This window comes from Leucopleurus acutus (assembly GCF_964270905.1).
Source record: "Leucopleurus acutus genome assembly, chromosome: 6".
In the NCBI taxonomy this organism is placed as follows: Eukaryota; Metazoa; Chordata; class Mammalia; order Artiodactyla; family Delphinidae; genus Leucopleurus; species Leucopleurus acutus.
The window spans coordinates 26,937,847-26,952,847 of record NC_139149.1 but is presented as its reverse complement, the minus strand read 5'-3'; the positions used below and the strand labels follow the sequence as shown (position 1 = coordinate 26,952,847).

Below are 15,001 nucleotides of genomic sequence, written 5' to 3'. Positions count from 1 at the left end.
TTGAGGAGCAATGTCTCTGCAGAAGGTACTAAATGGCTTTGCAGTGAAAACAAACCATAATGATACTCTAGTATCACAGAGCATCAAAGTCCAGGTCAACATACAGAGTTAAGTTGTGCCCTGCACAAAGGTACCATTTTTAAAAGACTATTTATGTAGATTTTGCTGATCTAGATATTTTATAGCAACTCTGCAGCAGAAAGCAAGCACAAGTCTCGTAATAACAAGATTATATTATTATAATTTTCTGACATATGGAAGTAAAATGTTTTCAGGAAGTGGTCCCTTCTTGTAAATTACAGAATCACTGTTTAGCCTCCTAGCAGCCCTGAATCAAACTACCTTGCAAATCAAATTTACATATGCAAATGTTCCCACAGGGACATCATTTCCAAGGCGTAACTATTATGGACTGAATTCTAACCCCAAAAATTCATATGCTGGAACCCTGACCCCAAATATTAATGTACTTGGAGAAAATAAAGACGGCAGAAGCAGTCTGCTCTAACCTGGCAAGGCCAGCAATATACTCTCACTGTCCTTCCTCGGGGGCCTATCAACTTCTAGCCCTATTTCATATATTAGTTTGCAGGGATCTGATCACTTTTCCTTCAACAACATATCACATTGGCCTTTACACTGGTGACTATCTTGATGGGACCTAGTGAGCAAGAAGAAACAACTACCCTGGACTCATTGGTAAGACATCTTCATGTCAGAGAGCGGGAAATAAAAAACTTGAGAAAATTCAGTAGCCTTCGACCCCAGTGACATGTCTAAAGGTCCAGTGGTGTGAGGCATGTTGAGATATCCCTTCTATGGAGCAGATAGGTTGTTACATCTGGCCCCTCCTACAACCAAAATAAAGACACAACATCTATCATACCTCTTCGGATTCCAGGCAACATAGTCCTCATTTGGGTGTGTATTCACTCTAGCCCATTTGCCAGGGGATCTGAAAAGCTGCTAGTTTTGAGTGGGATCCAGAAAAGAAAAGGCTCTGTAACAGCTCCAGACTGCTCTGGCACTTGGGGCACAGAATCCAGCAGATTCAATGGTGCTTGAAGTGTCAGTGGCAGACAGGGATGCTGCCTGGAGCCCTTGGCGGGTTCCTATAGGTCAATAGCAGTTTAGGTCCTTAGGACTGTGGAGCAAAGCCCTGCCATCCTCTGCAGGTAGCTTTACTCCATTTGAGGGACAGCTACAGCCTTAGTAGAGGCTGAATGCTTAACCATGGGTCACCAGAGTTACCATGCAAACTCGATATTATCTGACCCTTCAAGCCACAAGGTAGGGCATACACGGCAGCACTCCATCATCAAATGGAAGTGGTATATGTGTGACTGAACCCAAGTAGGCCCTGAAGGCATAATAAGTTACATGAAGAAGTAGCCCAACTGCCCATGGTCCCCACTCCTGCTAAGCTACCTTCTCTCTCCCAGCCTGCACATATGTCCTCTTAGGGAGTCTCCCACAATCAGCTGACAGAGGCACAGAAGACTTGGGCCTGGTTTACAGATGGTTCTGCATGATATGTGGGCACAACCCCTAAATGGACAGCTGCAACACTATAGCCCTTTTCTGAGATAGCCCTGAAATACAGAGGGGAAGGGAAGCCTTCCCAGTGAATAGAACTTCAAGCAGTAAACCTGGTTGTTCACTTTGTTAAGAAGGAGAAATGGCCAGATGTGGGATCATGTACAGATCCACAGGCTGCGGCCAATGATTTTGCTGGATGGTCAAGGACTTAGAAGGAACATGATTGGAAAACTGGTGACAAGGAAATTTAGGGAAGTGGTACGTGGAAAGACTTTTCTGAATGGCCAAAAATGTGAACATATTTGGGTCCCACGTGAATGCTCCCTAAAATGTGACCTGGATTGAGGAGGATTTTAATAATCCAGTGGATAGGATGACCCATTCTGTGGATACCAGTCAGCCTCTGTCCTCAGCTACCCCTGCCACTGTCCAATGAGCTCATGCACAAAGTGGCCATGGTGGTAGGAAGGAAGGTTATGCATGGGCTCAGCACCGTGGACTTCCATTTACCCAGGGCGACCTGGCTGCAACCACATCTGAGTGCCCAGTCTGCCAGCAGCAGGGGCCAATGCTGAGTCCCCAGTATGGCGTCATTCCTCGTGGTGATCAGCCAGCTACACGGTGGCAGGTTGCTTACATTGGACTACTTCCATCATGAAGGTGCAGTGTTCTGTTCTTACCAGAATAGGTACTTACTCAAATAGGATAAGGATTTGCCTTTCCTGCACACGATGCTTCTAGCAAAATTACCTACCATCCATGGACTTACATAATGCCTTGTCCATAGTCATGGTATTCCACACAACACTGCTTCTGATAAAGGAACTCAGTTCACAGCAAGTGACATGTGGCAATGGACCCATGCTCATTGAATTCATGGTCTTACCATGTTCCCCACCATCCTGAAGCAGCTGGCTTGATAAGATGGTGAAAAGGTCTTCTGAAGACTCATTTATAGTACCAGTTAGGTGGCAATACCTAGCAGGGTTGGGAAAAAGTTTTCCAGAAGCATCCAATATATGGTGTTTTCCCTCCCATAGCCAGGATTCACAGGCCCAGGGGTCAAGGGTGGGAATGAGAATGGCACAACTTATTATTACCCATAGTGATCCACTAGAAAAATGTTTGCTTTCTTTTCCTCTGCAGTCTTATGCTCTGCTACCCTATAAGCCCTTATTTCCAAAGGGAGGAATGCTTCCACTAAAAACACAGCAATGATTCCATTGAACTAGAAGTTAAAACTGCCACCCGCCCACACTGGGCTTCTTATGCCCGTGAATCAACAAAGAAGGGAGTTACTGTGCTCGCTGGGATGACTGATCCTGATTAATACAATAACCTATCCAACAGGAAGAAAAACAATTCTCAATATGCCTTTTAGTTGAATTATGAGACCAGCGATATGCAGTTGGTCCTACAAGGTCTGATTTTGCTACATACATCCCTTTAGTAACAGAGTGGTCAGATTTTTAAGAATAAAGCACTTCTGCTCATTCCGCACTTTGGTCTGAGTGCTCCCTGGTTGCAAACTGTCTTTTTGGTGTGTGCACAATAAACTTCTACTAATTAAAAAAAAGAATAAACAAAATGAAAAAAATAGAATAAAGCACTTTTTATCAAACCTCAAAGCATTGGCATCTAGATTATGAACGAAACAAAACAGTGAGCAATCTGATGAGTTTCTGAGTGGTTTTCAGAGATTTCAAAATGCCACACCTTCTAGACATTGATGATAAACGGCACTTTTACTCAGATCCAGAAGCCTATGCACAGCATCTTCCAGAAATTTTAATGGTTCCTTTCTATGTATATTACATATAAAACATACTCTAAGTATGTGTATAACAACCAGGTTTAAGTCATGATTATTATGATTAGTTAATTCATTCAACAAATATTTAATGAGCAGCTAAAAAGTACAATATGTACTATTGGGTCCAATCTTGACACATCCTTCATTCCTTGACTAATATCCAACATGCACTTGGACCACAAGCACTGGCGTACGCTAATGGCTGAGAACAGATATTTGCTTACATTGCATTAGTCCTTAGGTGCACTAGCTAGTTATGGTTAAAATATCACCATTAACTAATGCCAAACTTAAACTCAAACAGTAATAAATACAAATAATCCAAGCCAATAAGATCACAACTTACTCAAATATAAAAATAGGCAACGGTTTATAAGAGCAACATAATTTTGAATTGCATTTGAATAGAGAAACTGTTTTAAAGTTCCCTTACCTCTTGTTTGCACCCCCTTCCCGCAGGCTTCACTGGTGCCCATTATTCCCTGCCTGACAGACTCTGGCACTAAGATACAGGGGCTCCATTTCTGTGGCCTCCACCTGTGATGACAAAGAATAGCAGACTAGAAATTTCACCATGACAAACATACAAAAGAAATATCTGAGACAGGTGAATTTGAAATCCAGAAACATAAAGGTAGTAATTCAATAAAAATGGATTTGAAACCAATGTCATAAAAGGGAGCTCTGGCACACACTAGGGATGGTAACAGTCCCTCTGCCCCAGATCCATGGTTAATGCAATAATTCCACTTTTGAAAATGTGGACGTTTTGCACACAAAGTGGCCATAAATAGCATTAGAAGCATAGAACAAATCTAGAAGGCTTAGCTCTTTACGAACTAAAAATTGTTTAAAGAAAAACAGTAAAAGAAAATAAAAGAGAGAAAATCCCTATGTCCCACTGGAGCATTAGAGAATCAAGGTTTGAACACCTGAAAATTTTGGGTGCAAGCTTTCACACTTGATCTTCTGCTTCAAATTTTTCACAAGGTGTTTCCTAGGACGTTGGTGTAGCTCAAATGTCTCAGTAGGTTATAGAGTAAAAGGGAGGTGGGGGGCCATGGGGACTTATCTTATGTGATCATTCCTCTCAGGGAAGAGGAATGGATCTGTCTCTGAGGAATTACCAATATTTCTTCTCCACAGAGGAAACAGTATCTAAGGAATCCTTCTGGCTTTCTTTTAAGGTGAACAAAACTCTACGTTTATGACCCACAGGACAGACTATGATTTAAGCCCCTAAACCTGTGTCTTCAGAATATTCCAAAAAACCCAAACTCTAAATGTAACCACAGAGTCTCCTCCTTCACCGGGTATATTTTTACCCTTTTTCACATGGGCCAATACCTCTGATAACAGATGCTACTTCAAAAAATGAAACAGAAAAATGAAGTAAAAATGTTACTGACCAGTTTTGCAAGATGAAACAATTCAGAGATCTGTTGCACATCAACGTGCATGTAATTAACGCTACTACATTGTATACTTAAAAATGTTTAAGATGGCAATCTCTGCTCTACAGCAAAGTGACTCAGTTTTACACATATACACATTCTGTTTTTTAATATTCTTTTCCATTATGGATTGGCAAAACATTGTAAATCAACTATACTTCAATTTAAAAAAAAGTGAATTTAGCAAAAAAAAAGTTTCAGATGATAAGTTTTATGTTATGTGATTTTACCACAATAAAAAAGAAGTCTCAGCAAAAGAAAAAATAATGTATATCAGAACATGGAGCAGACTTTCTTTGCTCAGGAAAAGTCACTTCAGAGGATTCTCTTAGTCATGTGAACATAGATTCATATAGCGTGTGGAGATCACTTAACATAGCCCGGCTTTAATCTCTGCACTCACCACCACCTCTCCCCCATCTAGACTTAGGTGAGTCTCAGGTGTCTTGAACAATTGGAGGTAAGTGAGGCAGTGGTGGTGTTAAGGGATAGATAACAGACCATCTTTCAGAATCAAGCAAAGTACATTAAAATATAAAAGTAAAAAAATACGTATCATCGAACTCATTCAAGTGGCCTCCATAATGAGAATAACTGAAGAGCTAGGGAGAAATCAGGAAACAGGTAAATAGAAAAACCTGTCACATTTAAAGAAATCACCTATTACTTTTAAGTAGCAGAAATTTACTTTGTAGATGCATAGACACATGAAGCATAGTTCCAAAACACAGAAACTGAAATGGTAGGGGGTTTAATTTAGCTTTTCAACTAGGACATGTCATTCACTCAGATCCCTCAAGTTCACAAAAGACTTTCTAAAGTGAGATCAAGGGATTCAATCTAGCTTAGCATGCTAAATAAAAGGAAGACATGTCCAGGACTCTCTTGCTAGACTCTTAGTTTTAGAAGGATAAGCCTGGGCTCAGAGATGTTAAGTGACATGTCTGAGATCGCACTCGTCAGGGCAGGCCAGCTGTCAGTCCTAAAGCCCTCAGTGCTCAGCCACAGACTCCTGGGGACACCCCACTGCCAATTCCATACAGGCGCACATCGCCCATGCTGTCTTCCCTTTTGCTTATACTGTCAGCCACTCCAAAATGTGCCTCAATTGCATACTGATTATTTTGAATTAAAGTTACGTTAAAAATGGTTAATGTAAGAAGGACACTCTGACGCTCCCTTCTGTCTCCCTGAAAGCAGGAAATAGATCTCTCCTGTGAAAGGTGCCCTCCCTACATCTGGAGGTGGAAGGACACCCTTATCACCAGAGATAGGGAATTCCGGGCTATATACACAAACCTGTTACTATTTAAACTTACTACCCCAAGCCCAAACTCTTTCATGTCAAGATTGAGCACCCAAACCCTACGTTTCTTCATCCTGTCAATTCTTCACAGATTTATCGTTGCTCTGTCTAAAAAGTCTAAAAGTTGCCTGCTTTGGCCACTTCTAAGGTACAATTTCTATGGGACCTCCATGCATATGAATTAAAATTTGTTTCATTTTCTCCTGCTAATCTGTCTCATGTCAATTGTATTATTAGGCCAGCCACAAGAACTCAAGAAACGTAGAGGGGGAAATTTCCCCTCTCCGACACTTACTAAATTAACATGGTGGGAAATGCTCAAACTTACAGAAAAATTTCTATAGGCATTTTGATTCTGTTTTAATTTGGTAAACGTGAGAATGTCTCACCTTAATGGAATTAGAAAAAGAAGAATCAGAAGAAGATGATAAAGGCCTACATTAACTTGCCTCCCTAACAAACCAATGAGGGGAAAGCAAACTCTAAATTGGAAACATATTGCTCAAAATTCAAGGATGTTTGACTAAAGGGCATAGACTCACGCTGGCAACTTGGATACATGTTAAACGACGCATCAGGAGACATGATACAGTCATCCCATCCATGTACAGTGGAACTGATTTCTGGGGAAAATGGCAGGAGGTCACTGATGGAAACTAGTTCAAACATGAGTGACTAAATTGAAGTGCAACACGAGAGTAAAGAGAGTGGACAATAGGAAGGAGAGCCCACTAACAGTTTCCAGGATTTTCTCTGATTATAATAGCACTGGGCTCATAAAATGTCTAAAAATATTTGATTTGGCTAAGTTTTTCAATTGGCTACCTTCCCTGAGAGCTTTTCTTGCTGAGCTCAGAAGTCTCCACATTTATACGTGGCACAAAAGGAGGGATATTGACAGTGTTCCCACAATGGCCCTGTGGATGATGAGCAAAAACTGGTAGTCTGGGCTTGTTCCAGTGGTTTTTTTTTTTTTTTTTTTTTTTGCGGTACGCGGGCCTCTCACTGTTGTGGCCTATCCCGTTGCAGAGCACAGGTTCTGGACGCACAGGCTCAGCGGCCATGGCTCATGGGCCCAGCCGCTCCGCGGCATGTGTGATCCTCCTGGACCAGGGCACGAACCCGTGTCCCCTGCATCGGCAGGCGGACTCTCAACCACTGCGCCACCAGGGAAGCCCGCTAAAGGCATTTTTAAGTGTGCTGATAACAGCACAATTTTTAAGACCATGGTCTTGTTTTCACAAATAAGTAAAACTCAACAGTGATTGAATTTAATCCAGAAGTCCTTTAAAGCACTGTTTCAATCCAATGTTAAAAGAATGGAAGTTTATGACTAAACACACAAACCTCAGGTATTGTTTTTATAAATAGTAATCACCAACTTGCCAAGGGGCACATATAGGTAACATATAGAGTTTAAAAGGTACTCATTTTCTTTTCTAAAAACAAAAATTTCTCCATAGGTTAAACTTTTTTCTAAGATTTCTTAAAATGTGTATATGACAAAAATTGCGAACCAGAACCATTTTTGAACTACAATACACAATTATTATAGAAGTACACATTTGTTCTTAGTTCTTGATTAAAGGCTTTAGGATGAGAACAATAGAATGAGGTAAGTTGTGTGTGTGTTTGCAAGTAAGGACCTCCTCCTGAATCCCTCTGGATCCTGATCCTGAAAATTGATTGCCTGGGTGGCGGAGCTCCAGCAGCTCACTTACAATCAAAACATGATTGTTTCTTTTTTTCTTCCTGTTAATTAGACTTTGATATTCTTTACTTTCAAAATCTATTCCAGATAAGAGGGGAAAAACAGTGAGATATCTGAAGATAAACAATGCTACTACATCTTTGTATTTCTCACTACATGTATTTCATATAATAATCATATATTATATGAAAGGAAATAGGTCATGACTTATTCTAAGGTCTAATGATTATTTTAAAAGGTAATTAATTACCGATATATGGGGCACAATGACACATCTTCACACTCTCGCTCTTCAAATAAGGTATCTGGGCATTCTTGGCCTCCGTTGGCTGCTTCTTGGATGATAATCCTGTATCGAGACTGCTTTATTGTGGCATTTCCTGAAGTAAAGAAAAAATAAAATTATAGTGCCCTTCTATGTGGATGCAGAAAATAGTCCAGGGTTAGGGAGCAATTGATAAAAGACAAAAAAAAAGAGAAGAAATAAGAACCTGTGGAAAGACTACTTGGGAAATGAGAATAACAAGCAAAGACCAGGGATTAATACACAACCTTACTTCTATGAGGAAGACACGTCACACTTAATTGTAATTTCAAATCTATATGTTCTAATATGCGAAGACTGTTTCCCACTGTCTTAATATATTTTAAATTAATCAGAATCTATATTACGTTTGGCATAAAAGTTCTATGGCATAATCTGAGAAACTCCAGAAATGCTCTTTAATCTCAAAACAACAGCTCAGGGGGCTAATATTTTACTATTAGCGATTCACTCCCTCAGGGGGGACACTTCCTTCTTTAGGCTACTTTTTACTCTGCAAATACTCTTATTAAAATTAATACATTAGTAGCATATTTATTTATAGGTATTAGTTTATTTGATTTCTTATTCCTCATAACCTGAGATAATATGGGTATAACTGGAATTTAGAGAAGAGGCACTAAAATTATGACAGAACGAAACATAGACATATGTCTTGCTGGTGATTCTGCTGAGCTGCAGAAGTGGTAACAGCCGTCTCGATAAAAAGACAGCTGATGTTCACTTTAACATGGGAGGGCATTCATTTCATAATCTGTAGATGCCTTCTAGTCAACAGCAACTACCAAAATCAATGATGCTGTTTAGCAGCTACTTCAATTACCATGTGTAAGATATTGCACTTGATACGCAGATACAAATTCTTGAACTTACAGTTAAACAGAAAGAAGAGGGGGGCAGATAGATAACGCAACTACTTATGAGACGTTGTAGAGTAAAAAGCTTCAGACGGTGGACACTGTCAGGAGAGTATAGAAGAAAACGTAATCATTTTTAACTCTGGAAATCTAAGGCAGCTCCTTGGAGAGGGCAGATTTTATCCTGGCACTTGAGGGCTAAGTAGAAAAAAATTTTTTTTTTCAGAAAGAGAAGGACAAATACCGCATGATATCACTTTATGTGGAATATAAAATATGACACAAATGAACTTTTATGAAACAGACTCACAGATATAGAGAACAGACTTGTGGTTACTAAGGGGGAACTGGGGGGAGGGAAGGATTGGGAGTTTGGGATTAGCAGATGTAAGCTCTTATATATAGAATGGATAAACAAGGTCCTACTGTATAGCATAGGGAACTATATTCAATAATCTGTGATAAACCATTAATGGAAAAGAACATATTAAAAAAAGAATGTGTATATATGTACAACTGAATCATGTTGCTGTATAGCAGAAATTAACACAACCATATTTCAATTAAAAAAAGAAAAAACAATTTTAAAGCCTGAAGCCATTTCAGGTCAAGGGAACAGTTTGAGAATAGTCACTAAGATATAAGGGTGCATCGACTTTACAGAGAAAGACACATAACTGCATTCAGGAGGAAGATGTGTGTGTGTGTGTGTGTGTGTGTGTGTGTGTGTGTGTGTAGGCCTTGTGGGCCAGTGCTTCTAGGGGCTTGGGGAGAAGCACAGAGAGGATTATAAAGAATGGAGAGAAGGGGAAGCATAGGAGAAAACTGAAAAAAATTTTAGGTTTAAGACAGATAATGGGGACTTCCCTGGTGGCACAGTGGTTAAGAATCCACCTAGGGGACACAGGTTCGATCCCTGGTCTGGGGAGATCCCACATGCCAAGCAGCAACTAAACCCACGAGCCACAACTACTGAAGCCTGTGTGCCTAGAGCCTGTGCTCCACAACAAGAGAAGCCACCGCAATGAGAAGCCCGCGCACCACAACGAAGAGTAGCCCCTGCTTGCCACAGATAGAGAAAGCCCGCGCGCAGCAACGAAGACCCAATGCAGCCAAAAATAAACAAAAATAAATTAATTAAAAAAAAAAAACGAACCTAGGAGACTTATACCAAAAAAAAAAAAAAGACAGATAATGGACATAACCATATAAAGAAGAAAATTTCTAGAAAGCCAGTACACTAAGCGGAGCAAAACAAAAGGACAAAAAAGGAGCTTTCATTAATATTATATATTCACATGGTTTCTAAAAAACTGTAGCACAAAAAGACTTACTATATAAGTATAGTGAGAAGCAACTGACCTAAAGCCCTTTCTCTGTCCTCCTCCTCCCAGAACACTCTGAACTCTTTCTGTATTTAGTTCTTCTGTGGTTACCTCCAAATCTATAAATAATATGTTCATGTCATCGCTTCTCATTTTATTAACTTTAGACATCATCTATTGATTTTCTGCTATAACTGATGAGTATTTACTCTGCACCATCTTTCAATTTTTTATAATTGTATCACTATTTTTATGCCTCTCCCAGTTATTTAAAGGCTTTAAATAACCTGTATTTTTTTCCATCCCATCCTCATTCCCGTCCTCCATCAGATCAGCCACCAGGGTTCTAAAGAGTCTTCCTGGGTAGACGAGCTTCCTCGTCTATTGCCACCCACTTCCTGCTAAGTTAGGTCCTGGCTTCCTGTACTGCATCGCCAGTTTCTCTGCTCTTCACTCTGTCCACTGAACCTTTCATAAATGAGTTTAGATCTCTCACCCACTGGTGGTCCTCTCCTTCTGTTTTTGACAAGGAACTGGAGCTTTTAAAATTCATTTCTACCACTTTAAGAGATTATGAAAAGGGGAGACCAACACACTTGTATATTTCATGATCCTGAACTGAGTTAAGGAGATGCATGGGGTCTTTTCCACCTACTCCATTTTTCTGGCTCTTCTTTAACCTGCTTTGTACCGAGAGATCTGACTATAGAAGGTATGTATTAGTGGCCACCTTGTGCATTGGCTTCTGGTTGGCTTTGGCCCTAAGTGATTTAGGGCACACAGTGGAAGGAAAAAAATGTTGATAAAAGGAGGGAAAAGGGAGAGAGAGAGAGAGAGAGAGAGAGAGAGAGAGAGAGAGAGAGAGAGAGAGAGAGAGAGAGAGAGGGAGGGAGGGAGGGAGGGAGGGAGGGAGAGAGAGAGAGAGAGAGAGGGAGGGAGGGATCAGGGTATTTATTCCTCCAGATTTCATCCTCTGAATCAACTCACAAAGCCACAGTTCCTATGGAGTGGTGCTCTCCTGCAGTTACTTTCTCTGAGCTCTTCTAACTGCTCCTACCCATATCAACTTTCAGGCTCCCAACTTTCCCTAGCCAGGTACTGTCAGTTTACATTAACCCTGTCCACTCCTTTGTAAATAGTTCCTTCATTGAATTTTCCCCAGTTACCCCATATGAGTGGGCCACCTATTTCCTACCAGGACATGCTTATAAAATCAAAGGAAAGTTGCTACTATTTGACAGAGAGGAATGGTATAAGTGGCCCCTTTATAATGTAGTTAAAGCTCAGTGAGGAGTATGGGAAAAGAAGCTTAAGAAGAAAAAAAAAGTGTAATTAAAACAGTTCTGTATAATAATATATTAATACAATCTATCTCCATTTGGGTGGGGACAATCCAGATAAATAATTGTGCCTTTAGGAAAAAGAAAAAGTCTCTTCCACCACTGTCAATTCATTCCAATTACACTGTACTTACTCTGATAATTATTGTTTACCCTTAGGATGTACACATGAATATGTGTGTATGTGTGTGTTTTGTCCAAGTGTTATCTTAGGAGACCGGAAATAAAGATTGAAGACAATAGGAAAAATTAAAGGGTTGACTTTACACCACATTGAGAGAGAGCATGGATCAATGCCTCTCCCTTCATAGGGCATGCACAAGCGTGCACACACACACACCACACACAGTGAACACTCACACATAGAGGTATTCTACTTCAAGGTGTAATCCCAGATCAAACAATTTGCAGTTTGGGAAAAATAGCTGCATTGATTATCATGCCCTGTAGATGTTCAGGTGAAGGCTGAGAAGGGTGGGTTCTATGGGCAAAACAAACTTTTAGAATTGAGTTCAGGTTTTTTAAAGAGAAAACTAACTGGCACTGTACAGAAATTAAGAAATATTTATATGTCATTGAAGAGAGAGAGAACCAAGGGAGGATCCTGATGAAGGGAAACGCCACCAGGATCTGGGAGACACCTGTTAAGAGTTTCTAAGTGAACATGTGTGTTTCTTTTGCCTTGAACATTGGAATGGTCACATTCAGCATTCAGTTTTTTGTTTGTTTGTTTGTTTTTAACATCTTTATCGGAGTATAATTGCTTTACAAAGGTGTGTTAATTTCTGCTTTATAACAAACTGAATCAGTTATACATATACATATGTTCCCATAACTCTCCCCTCTTGCGTCTCCCTCTCTCCCACCCTCCCTATCCCACCCCTCTAGGTGGTCACAAACCACGGAGCTGATCTCCCTGTGCTATGCAGCTGCTTCCCACTAGCTATCTATTTTACGTTTGGTAGTGTATATATGTCCATGCCACTCTCTCACTTTGTCACAGCTTACCGTTCCCCCTCCCCATATCCTCAAGTACATTCTCTAGTAGGTCTGTGTCTTTATTCCCATCTTACGCCTAGGTTCTTCATTACCATTTTTTTTCTTAGATTCCATATATATGTGTTAGCATACGGTATTTGTTTTTCTCTTTCTGACTAATTTCACTCTGTATGACAGACTCTAGGTCCATCCACATCACTACAAATAACTCAATTTCGTTTCTTTTTATGGCTGAGTAATATTCCATTGTATATATGTATCACATATTCTTTATCCATTCATCTGTCGATGAACACTCAGGATGCTTCCATGTCCTGGCTATTGTAAACAGAGCTGCAATGAACATTGTGGTACATGACTCTTTTTGAATTATGGTTTTCTCAGTGTATACGCCCAGTAGTGGGATTGCTGGGTTGCATGGCAGTTCTATGTGTAGTTTCTTAAGGAACCTCCATACTGTTCTCCATAGAGGCTGTATCAATTTACATTCCCACGAACAGTGCAGGAGGGTTCCCATTTCTCCACACCCTCTCCAGCATTTATTGTTTCTAGAATTTCTTTTTTTTTTTTTGCGGAACGCGGGCCTCTCACTGTTGTGGCCTCTCCTGTTGCGGAGCACAGGCTCCGGAGGTGCAGGCTCAGCGGCCATGGCTCACGGGCCTAGCCGCTCCGTGGCATATGGGGTCTTCCCGGACCAGGGCACGCACCTGTGGGTCTCCTGTAGACAGCATATATACGGGTCTTGTTTTTGTATCCATTCAGCCAGTCTGTGTCTTTTGGTGGGAACATTTAATCCATTTACGTTTAAGGTAATTATCGATATGTATGTTCCTATTCCTATTTTCTTAATTGTTTTGGGTTCGTTATTGTAGGTCTTTTCCTTCTCTTGTGTTTCTTGCCTAGAGAAGTTCCTTTAGCATTTGTTGTAAAGCTGGTTTGGTGGGGCTGAACTCTCTCAGCTTTTGCTTGTCTGTAAAGGTTTTAATTTCTCCATCAAATCTGAATGAGATCCTTGCTGGGTAGAGTAATCTTGGTTGCAGGTTTTTCTCCTTCATCATTTTAAATATGTCCTGCCACTCCCTTCTGGCTTGAAGAGTTTCTCCTGAAAGGTCAGCTGTTAACCTTATGGGGATTCACTTGTGTGTTATTTTTCCCTTGCTGCTTTTAATATGTTTTCTTTGTATTTAATTTTTGATACTTTGATTATTATGTGTCTTGGCATGTTTCTCCTTGGATTTATGCTGTATGGGACTCTCTGTGCTTCCTGGACTTGATTAACTATTTCCTTTCCCATATTAGGGAAGTTTTCAACTACAATCTCTTCAAATTTTTTCTCAGTCCCTTTCTTTTTCTATTCTTCTTCTGGAACCCCTATAATTCGAATGTTGGTGCATTTAATCTTGTCCCAGAGGTCTCTGAGACTGTCCTCAGTTCTTTTCATTCTTTTTTCTTTATTCTGCTCTGCAGTAGTTATTTCTACTATTTTATCTTCCAGGTCACTTATCCGTTCTTCTGCCTCACTTATTCTGCTATTGACCCCTTCTCGAGTATTTTTAATTTCATTTATTGTGTTGTTCATCATTGCTTGTTTCCTCTTTAGTTCTTCTAGGTCTTTGTTAAATGTTTCTTGCATTTTCTCTATACTATTTCCAAGATTTTGGATCATCTCTACTATTATGGTTCTGAATTCTTTTTCAGGTAGACTGCCTATTTCCTCTTCATTTGTTAGGTCTGGTGGGTTTTTATCTTGCTCCTTCATCTGCTGTGTGTTTTTCTGTCTTCTCATTTTGCTTATCTTACTGTGTTTGGGGTCTCCTTTTTGAAGGCTACAGGTTCGTAGTTCCCGTTGTGTTTGGTGTCTGTCCCCAGTGGCTAAGGTTGGTTCAGTGGGTTGTGTAGGCTTCCTGATGGAGGGGACTAGTGCCTGTGTTCTCGTGGATGAGGCTGGATCTTGTCTTTCTGGTGGGCAGGTCCACGTCTGGTGGTGTGTTTTGGGGTGTCTGTGGCCTTAGTATGAAATTAGGCAGCCTCTTTGCTAAGAGTGGAGTTGTGTTCCTGTCTTGCTAGTTGTTTGGCATAGGGTGTCCAGCACTGTAGCTTGCTGGTCATTGAGTGAAGCTGGGTCTTGGTGTTGAGATGGAGATGTTTGCCGTTTGATATTACGTGGAGCTGGGAGGTCTCTTGGGGACCAGTGTCCTGAACTTGGCTCTCCCACCTCCGAGGCACAGCAGTGACTCCTGGCTGGAGCACCAGGAGCCTTTCATCCACACGGCTCATAATGAAAGGGAGAAAAATAGAAAGAAAGAAAGAGGATAAAATAAAATAAAATAAT

General features: G+C 40.5%; 1 protein-coding gene across 1 annotated transcript in view; it reads right to left on the bottom strand.

Moving 5' to 3' along the window:
* Positions 1 to 15,001, bottom strand: part of THSD7B (thrombospondin type 1 domain containing 7B) — a gene marked incomplete at its 3' end in the record, with an annotated part of 763,972 nt that overhangs the window by 362,701 nt on the left and 386,270 nt on the right. Inside the window, exons 10-11 of the mRNA XM_082841629.1 lie at positions 8,074 to 8,203; positions 3,786 to 3,889 (exon numbers count right to left, since the gene is read on the bottom strand). Of these exons, the coding sequence (XP_082697755.1) occupies positions 3,786 to 3,889; positions 8,074 to 8,203 (234 nt within the window). The remainder of the gene's footprint in view (positions 1 to 3,785; positions 3,890 to 8,073; positions 8,204 to 15,001) is intronic.